Raw genomic sequence first — 9115 nt, forward strand, 5'->3', positions numbered from 1 at the left:
GCTTATTAGTACGGTTGAACTGGATCATCGAAGGTCAGAAGCAAAGACATTGGTTAATAGAATGGGATTAAATACATAAAAGGATATTTGTGTTGTTTAACATTTAATTATTGCAGGTTTCATATTCTGAGTTGCATTATTTTTATTCATTTTGAGGAATACTGAATCTGTGTTTTTATTTATTTTTTTGTGAGTGAGATTAATTAGTGCATATTCATATTTATTTTAGAATTACAGTAACGTCTTCTGATTTCTCTCAACATGGGGACAGGAGAGCTGTCAATCAAATTGGAAAAAAAAGTAACTTGCATTACTTATTTGAAAAAGTAACTCAGATATTCTCTTGTAAATTAAAAAGTAATGCGTTACTTTACTAGTTACTTGAAGAAAGTAATCTTATTACGTAACTCGCGTTACTTGTAATGCGTTACCCTCAACACTGATAAATAGCCATTCACTTTATTACATCAAAGAGAGACGCCTGGACACTCAACATAATTTCTTATTTTGTGTACCAGGGATGAAAGAAACTAATATTGGCTTGAGCGACATCATGTTGAGTAAATTATGGCATTATTTTCATTTTGGGTGAACTAATCCCTTAATCCTGTTCTGTACACACAGAGTTTGTTTATTAGTGACAACTAATGACGCATTAAAAATGGCCAGACACGAATACATCTCAGTACGCTAATATTAGTTTGCGGAAAAATAGAAAACACTAAACAGGCTAAACTGCTGGCATGTATCTTTACAGCTGTGAGACATTAACTATTGCTTGCTTGGAATGGTAGGATTGACACTTGAATTCCTTACACAAATGGAGCGATAATTGAGCTATTCATTCCTTCAAATAAATGCATTTGTCACTTCAAAAACTTGGCAGTGTGAACGTGGCCTGTATGCATTCATACCTTTTGTCCCCCGTTAGTGAGGAACAACATTAAAAGTGACGATTGGGTCTAAATCCCTGAAAACCTCTTCACATTGAATATAAATATAGCATGCTTTACATTAGCTTTAGCTGTGCTAGCATAGTGCTAAATGGGATTATGTAAAATACTACAGTGTATTTGCAATGTACAACATAATTGGCTTTGAATCCATTTCAACAATCCATTTCTTTATCATGTCATGAGTGTGCTGCCAAGCTACGTGCTAACTTGCCATATGGATGAGACACTACAGATGTTGCCACCAAAGACAAATAGACAATTCCACAAACAAGTTGGCTCATTCTTAAGCTGACGTATTGTGTTAATAAGTTCACATTTAGTTATTATTCTGGTTAAGTACATGTTAGCAAAACTCATGAAAGAACACACCACGAAATGAAAGTTCCACTTGCTGAGTAACAAATCGTATGGACTGCAAAGCCCTTTGGCCCATATTCCTAAGCCTCTCTCTCTTCTCACCTGTTCTGGTTCAAGAGGTCAGGTTAATGAGATTTGGTGTGTGTATATCTGCGTATGTCTGTACAGGAGTTTATATGTGAAAGAGAGAATGGCAAGTCACAGTATAAGACAATGTTTAAGAGTCATCGAGCCATGTCAAATGGCTCCAGAAGAATACCCAGAATGCACAAGTCTGCACTCGGTCCTCCAATAAAGTTGGTGATTCTGTGCAAAAGAAGTTCGCCTAGTTAACCAACCAAGTGAACCTCCACCAAGCCATCAACAATTGATCTACATCCAGAGTTACTGAAGATGCTTGTTCAGTCACCATTGAGAAGTCAAAGATGAGTTGTTGATGGCATGGGTTGCCTGGCACTGAGAATGGTGATCGGATGCAAGGTGCTGAAAAGGTGGAGTGTTGTTCCACTTCATCTTGTCCCACTCATACGGGAGTGTTACGTTTGAGATCACTGGGTGAGGGGGGGATCTGTTGACTGAGGTGTGTGAAGGTGGTTGAGTGACTAGGTCTGGTCTTCGTCTCCTCAGAAGTCTCTGCGCCTCTATACTTCGGAGGAAGAGTCTGGCATCGGGCCTTAACTTTCGAGCCTGGATCAGGAGGTGGAAGCCCTTTCGTTGCGCTTCCCATCAGCTCTGGTTTGGAGGGAGGCCGTGGTAGTCCTGTTGACTGGCTGCCCACAAGCTCTGGTTTCGAAGGAGGACGTGGCAAGACTGTCGAAAGGCTGCTAGCAAGCTCCGGTCTGGATGGCGAGCGAGGGAGCGAGATGGAATGGCTGCTTGTGAGCTCTGAATCCAGTGAATCTGAGACAGACATTTGGCTTTCAGAGGGCTTGGTTTTAGATGGTCCTCTAGAGACCATTCGGCTGAGCTCACTAGAGGATGGAGGAACTTTCTGGTCAAGATGTGTGAATGTTGTCGAGTGGCTAGGTCTGGTTACATGCGCTTCAGCTTCAGGTCCTCTGTGCCTTGACGGAAGAGTTTGGCAACGGCTCTTAGCTCTAGAACTTGGGTCTCGAGGTGGAGGTTCATTCGAGTCGAACTCTCGGTGCCGTGATAGTGAGCCGGTTTTGATTGAATGAATGGACTGGTTTGAACATGCTAAAGGTGTGGTGGGTGATTCATCATGACAGGCTACCTTAGACAGGGACTCTGAAGTTGTATTGAGACTTTCACAGGTCGAAGGTTGAGGCCTATCAGGCAGATCACTGGTGGATGCGATGGGTTCCTCTGCTGATTGTTCCTCAAGCTCTTCCTCCTCTCCGTTGGTCACCTGTAGTTCTTTCAGCTCTTCATCTGACTGGCTTAGCAATACCCCACTGCAGACAGGCAGCTCCTCCGATGATCCTTCCCCTAGACACTTGATGACGACATCATTGTTAGTAGTTGTCAATGGGTGTGACTGGGTGCATTGCTTGTCTGCCTCCTCGGTGAGCAGAAGATCCATCATGAGTGCTTTTTCTCTCTTCAACTGCTCCTTCAGAGAACGAGGCACATCTGGGATCAACCATGCCACCAGCATACTGAGGAACATGGCCAAGTTCTACAACACAACAACATACAGAATCAAACATCCAGTCCTATTTTATAGGAATATTCTGGGTTAAATACAACTTAAGATTCAAGTAATTTGGATTTGTTTCTCAGTTTGCAAGAACATAAGAAAACCCTTGTACAATAATGCACTTTTAAAGTGGAAGTTTGTGGGCAGTGTTAATCTTGTCAATGAAATGTTTGCTAACCAAGGTTTTTTTTTTCCATCAACAATATCAAAGTAAAACATTAATTAAAACATGTTTTTTTGCAGGTTTTATGCTGATAAATCTAATGTTGAACATGGGAATTAATAAATGTTTATATATTTTTCAAATATTTGGTCTATTGTAGTTTGACACATTTTTGTTATTTTGCATATTATTGTCAAAAAATGCCATTAACAAAAAATATGTGCCTTTTTAAGAAAATAAAAATAAGAAGATGGATTAAAATGTATGCATATTAAATGACGAAATATTGATTTAATTTAAAGGACATTTTTATCATAAGACAATTCCAAATGATTGAGACGAAAACTGTGTAAAATGATCACTGCCTATGGGGCATGTTGGATTTAAAACTGAATCATGCAGCATTATTTATTCATTAATTTAGTTAGCTTTATTTATACTTGGCTATACTGCAATTATATGAATTCTTCATTAAGAATTTTTATAATACATATACTGTATACAGTACATATTAGGTGGATTCATTTCTGGTTAAGCATTTATTTATGTAAATACCATTTGTGGAATTTGCTCTATATGCATATGGATTTCTTAAATTAGCATGTTCATCTAATCTGTCAATCAAATTTAAGGTTAATAGGCCACTGCTGCTTTTATCACTTAGGTGACAGTTCTTCCGGCATCCCCCACCTCCGCTTTATATCTAATATTTCAGCTATATTTTAATCTCCTACTAGAAGTACAAAGGAGGGGAATTTAAAGCTTGAGCCCCCTCAATGTAGAATGAAAGCTAAATCTGCTTGCCTTTATCATGCAAAGATTATATTGACAAATGAAGTCATTAAAATGCTTTAGAGATATTTACATTACAACCCTTCTTTGTATCATTGCATGGATATCATGTAAATGAGACCGGGATGACATGGCCATGACTTTATTATTTTTTTAATGGTAGAGAGAGCTTAAGTTGTATTTAACTTGCAGTGTTCATTGAACAACAAGAAAAGCAGTTTAACAAATACTGACCTGGAAAAAAATGACAAAAGCCAGGCGTGCAGCGAGCACAGACCAGTACTGCTTAGAAAGCTGGTAAGCTTCAGGAGACCAAGGTGGATCTCGATAGTCTTTGTACCTGTGAAGATGAATTGTTGAGGAGAAAGAACAAATGGTATCAGATCATATAGGCTAGCAGAGTTCATGAGTATGAGTGTGTTGCATGTGTGTCGTGTGTACCTGCAAATACGGAGTTGTCTGTCAAAGTCGGTGTCATGCGGGGCAGTGCCAGGTTTAAAGTTCCTTGTGTTGAAATAAGCCAGTGTGTGGTTGGTATAACCATGCATGGTGCCTGTCTCACTGTACAAATACTGATACACCATCCGAGGAATGAATTCAGATGTAAAGGAGATCACAAATGCCTTGGAGGAAAGAGAGACAGAAAGAAGAAAAACCTTAAAATATCTGCGCGCAATGAGATAAATCATACTAAACACAGCCAGCAACAAGTCAGAATCTTAACACTCACATTTGTAATGACAGCAAACTTGCTGATTCCACTCAAGATGTTGTACCATATGCCTGGGAAAGGGAAGATAAATATGTGACAGTGTGAACTAGATTAAATAACAGTTATGTTAAGTGTAACCATGAGTAAGTCTGTGCATATTTGCTGCAAAAATTCATACCAATCTCTTTAGCACTGACTGCATCAGGTCTGCGTATTTCAGTGACGAATTTTGCCGCATCTAGTCGGATTTCAATGACATTATTGAGCAGAGCGAAGACTGGTGCCAGCGGGAAGGAGGCCACAAAAAGTGTGACGAATCCATACTGAATAACTGCAGACAAACAAACACACACATACACAAATGTCCTTAATCAAACCCAATTCCTCAAAGTCATCGCAGACATCCTTAAACACCATCGCTAAACCTCTTCAAAGGAAAAACTAATAATAGAGTGTATAGAGCAGATGTTGGCATCCATTTTGATATTTTTTATATTTCTTGTTAATCACCAATCCACTAGTGCTTCCCATACGGCGGTTTGACTACAGTGAAGGATTACTGCAAGAGTTACGTACGTTACTTGCCATGCAGATTTGGGGATTTCAAAATGAACAACTAAATAAAATAATACATGTAATATTCCTCTTTCTTTGTGACAGAAGGTTACCGACCACTGTCGGAGTCTCTGAAGTTGTAGTTGTAGTAGAACTTGTGATAAATAGTAAAGCAAAGAAATCAAGTGACCCACAGAATCGGCTCAGTGGTAACTGCTAATCAACATGACTGATCCAGTCTACAACTACAGGGTTAACCCGATTGACATTTATTTACATCTGTCATAGGTCATTGTCAATATGATACTGTTGTATTGATTCCTTCACCCAAGCTGTGTCTATGCTCTCTCCATATCACAAAGCTTAAGGTCTCTTCACACCAACCCAAACAAATATTTGATCCGGTTTTCAAATTGTCTGCTCAGACCAAGGCATTAAAAACAACTGATGGTCTAAATGAAAATGGACAGATCCACTCCCATAGGGTAGAATCAACAACCTTTAAGCCGTAAGTTAGGGGAAAGGATTCCGACAGCTGGATTGCTCACCATCAGATTCTGTTCCCCCCATGTTTCTTATACAAGGAGGTTCTAATATTTATCAAACTGATACTGGTTAAGATCCTTCCTCATACAGGATAGAATCAACAACTACATCAACATCTCTCACCCTGGAGTTGGGGGAACAGATTCCAACAGATGGATTGCTCCCCAATATTTCCTATACTAGGAGGTTCTAATGTTTCTGAACAAGATACTGGTTAAGATCCATCCCCATATGGAATAGATTCAACAGTTTTTAAGCATCTACAGGTGCATCTCAATAAATTAGAATGTTGTGGAAAAGTTCATTTATTTCAGTTCTCTCCATAGTGGTGGGGGAACAGATTCCGATAGCTGGATTGCTCACTGTCGGATTCTGTTTCCCCCATGTGTCTAATACAAGGAGGTTCGCTTAGCAAAATACATCAAGTAGTGGTTTTATGCAACAGCAGTTCACAAAGGTAATCACAAATCTTATTTCAAAAATATGCAAAAATGCTGCTGGGGTATAAAGTCCATAAATCGGTGCTCTTTGTATGCAGGATTTCTAAATTCATCCAAAAACGAATCACTTCAAGGCACTCGAAATTATAGTGAAAAATTAAATAGCCTTTATTCACATGAAGTGATTCGTTTTTTGCACAAATCTTATTGGCTGGCCAACATTTTTCATAGTGTGATAGAAAATTTATTTGAAACCCCTCGTTTAAAAAAAAAAATGTTTGTGATGGTCTGAACATATGAATTAATCATTTATTCAAATTAAATTATTTATTTTTACAGAACATTTGTATTGGTGTGAATGTCTTTATTTTAAAGGTGCCTACTTATAAATTTTTTTTTTAATGTAATTTAATAAGAGCCAGATCTTGCTTTCAAGATCGATCATTTCTAAACAAAATTTAGACACAACACAGCTTCTTAGTTAACTACTTGTCCAGGTAGAGTGCAAAGCCTAAAATGAATTATGATTGGTCAATAGCAGCCAGAGACGAAGTACATCATGGTGATGTCAAATGCCTAACAATTATATTGTAAGTTATTTCATTATTACAGCTATTAAAGCCAACTTTAAACAGCATTCACATTGTCCTTTCAAAATGTAATGGAGCAAATCATACATTTTGAAGAAATCTTTGGAAAAAACATAACATAATGAAAATAAGACCAGGAATGTATATATAAAAAAATCTAATTTTAGTTGATAAAATATAAAGAGCAATTCTAGAAAAAAAAAAAGGTCAAGCCACAACACTATCATTAAACAGTCAAATAAGGCTTTCTAATTGCTACAAAGCACATAGTAATGATGTTTTTGGGGTTGTAAGGTACTTAAAAACAAGTAGAACAATGAAAGCGATGCACCAAACGTTGCTGACATTTGAGTCTATTGTTCAATTTGAGCATGTGGTACTCACCCATCTCCATGTACTCTGGGCTCAATCCTTCATATGGCTCCAGATCATAGTCCAAATCCCAGCGCTGTGGTTCTCGTTTCGAATCTTTGTCCTCCTCATCTGCCGATCCATCTTTCTCCTCCTTATATGTGCGATACATCTTCTTCAGCTTTCTGTAATGTCAACAGATTTGGCCGTGTTATTTTAAACACCTCTTCCATCACTCACTGTGCACTGTGTTGGTAATGTTAAACAGTGTGGAGAATTAAAATTTAATTTAACAAGAGAGTTAGGGGCTTCCTCTAATAGACTGGGGGTACATTGCAGAATCAAAGAAAATTAGCAGAGGGACCACGGGGAAGACTTTGCATGTGTGTATGTGTGTGTAAAACACTTACGGAATGGCAATTTCAAACACATTATTCTGAATGAGCTGCTTTCCCAACATAATGATTCCAAGCTGAATACACACTTCAATAAGACAACCACCTGGAGAACACTAGACCAAAAACACATGTACATGTAAACTGTTAGTTACACTATGCTAAAACACTGAAGACAAACATATAATCATTTTAATAATTACCTCTTCCATGCGGAAATCCTTAAAGACATAAACATAGTCACCCGGGCGACCGGCAAACCTAAATTAGCATACCAGAGTTATGAGAGATATTTAACAAAAACGTCAATTGGATTAAACAATGTAACCCAGAAATTCAGCATTTTGGTGCTAGACTCTAAAGCATACTACACAGTGACACATTATATTGTAAACTACAACATAATAGTGTACTGTTCAGCAACACAACACAGACACCACAAAACAGGTTGTTATAGAACTGTAATTTGCATATGGAAATTTAGACATGAACTCTCCAAAAAAGTAATACATTAATAAAACATGTTAAAAATTGTTTCAATTGTGTAAAAAAAGTGGTAAAAAATTATTTAGGGAAAAATGCATTCTTTCAAATGTACAACATGGGGCTTGTATACAATAATTATATAAAAGAGCATATTATATGAATTATTATATGAATAATATATATATATATATATATAGTAAAAAATTTTAATAGAAAATATAAAAAGATAGAAAATTACTCTAGGGTATCATATTTTGGCTTTAGAATGCACCTTACAATAAAAACCCAGTAGTTAACGTTAGTTAATGCATTAACTAACAAAGAGCAATACATTTGTTACAGTATTCATTCATGTTAATAATTATGTTTTTTTTTACTAGTTAGGTCCATTAAATAATTAACAAATACAACATTTTTTTCAGTTGTAAATACAATGGACTGATTTGTTTAATATATTATGTATATGTTGAAATACATAATACTAAGAAAATAAGTTACACTTTATTTTAAGGTGTCCTTGTTACAGTGTAATTATACGTTTAAGTATTGAGTAATATTAATTAACTACATGTACTTACTATATGGTTAGGGTTTGGTTTAGGGTTACTTGCATGTAATTATGCATAATTTATTGTTATTATAATAGTAAGTACATGTAACATGTGTAACAAGGACATCTTAAAATAAAGTGTTACCCTAAGTTATGTTTCATTGTTGGTTCATGTTAACGGATGTTAACAAATGGAACCTTACTGTAAAAGTTTAACAATATTTTTTGTTTCTCAGCGTTGCATGATTTTAGGTTAAAGGGGTCATATGATGCGATTAAAATTTTTTCTTTCTCTTTTTGTGTGTTACAAGCTCTTGGTGCATAAAGAAGATCTGTAAAGTCGCAAAGACTAAAGTCGCACGCCTGCCGCCACTCACTCAAACCGGCCTCCGCTCACTCTAGCCCGCCGTGTGTGACGTTGTGAAAGCGAAACTACTTTGTTTGGCCTTCCAAAAGAGGACACGACTAGAAATCAGTGGTTAAGTTGTATTTACAACACTGTTCCAGAACAGTTCAACCCAAATATTCAGATGTGTGCAGCGCATTTTATGGAGGACTGTTT

At 37.0% G+C, this 9115-nt stretch overlaps 1 protein-coding gene across 1 annotated transcript in view; it reads right to left on the reverse strand.

Moving 5' to 3' along the window:
• Nucleotides 1–372: 372 nt before the first annotated feature.
• The window catches only part of ano2a (anoctamin 2a), a 29503-nt gene continuing 20760 nt past the window's right edge, over nucleotides 373–9115 (reverse strand). The window contains exons 20-27 of the mRNA XM_016243557.1: nucleotides 7721–7778; nucleotides 7533–7633; nucleotides 7156–7307; nucleotides 4819–4971; nucleotides 4659–4711; nucleotides 4370–4551; nucleotides 4163–4268; nucleotides 373–2952 (exon numbers count right to left, since the gene is read on the reverse strand). Of these exons, the coding sequence (XP_016099043.1) occupies nucleotides 1837–2952; nucleotides 4163–4268; nucleotides 4370–4551; nucleotides 4659–4711; nucleotides 4819–4971; nucleotides 7156–7307; nucleotides 7533–7633; nucleotides 7721–7778 (1921 nt within the window). The 3' untranslated portion in view covers nucleotides 373–1836. The remainder of the gene's footprint in view (nucleotides 2953–4162; nucleotides 4269–4369; nucleotides 4552–4658; nucleotides 4712–4818; nucleotides 4972–7155; nucleotides 7308–7532; nucleotides 7634–7720; nucleotides 7779–9115) is intronic.

Source organism: Sinocyclocheilus grahami, unplaced genomic scaffold (genome assembly GCF_001515645.1).
Source record: "Sinocyclocheilus grahami isolate Dianchi unplaced genomic scaffold, SAMN03320097.WGS_v1.1 scaffold22.1, whole genome shotgun sequence".
In the NCBI taxonomy this organism is placed as follows: Eukaryota; Metazoa; Chordata; class Actinopteri; order Cypriniformes; family Cyprinidae; genus Sinocyclocheilus; species Sinocyclocheilus grahami.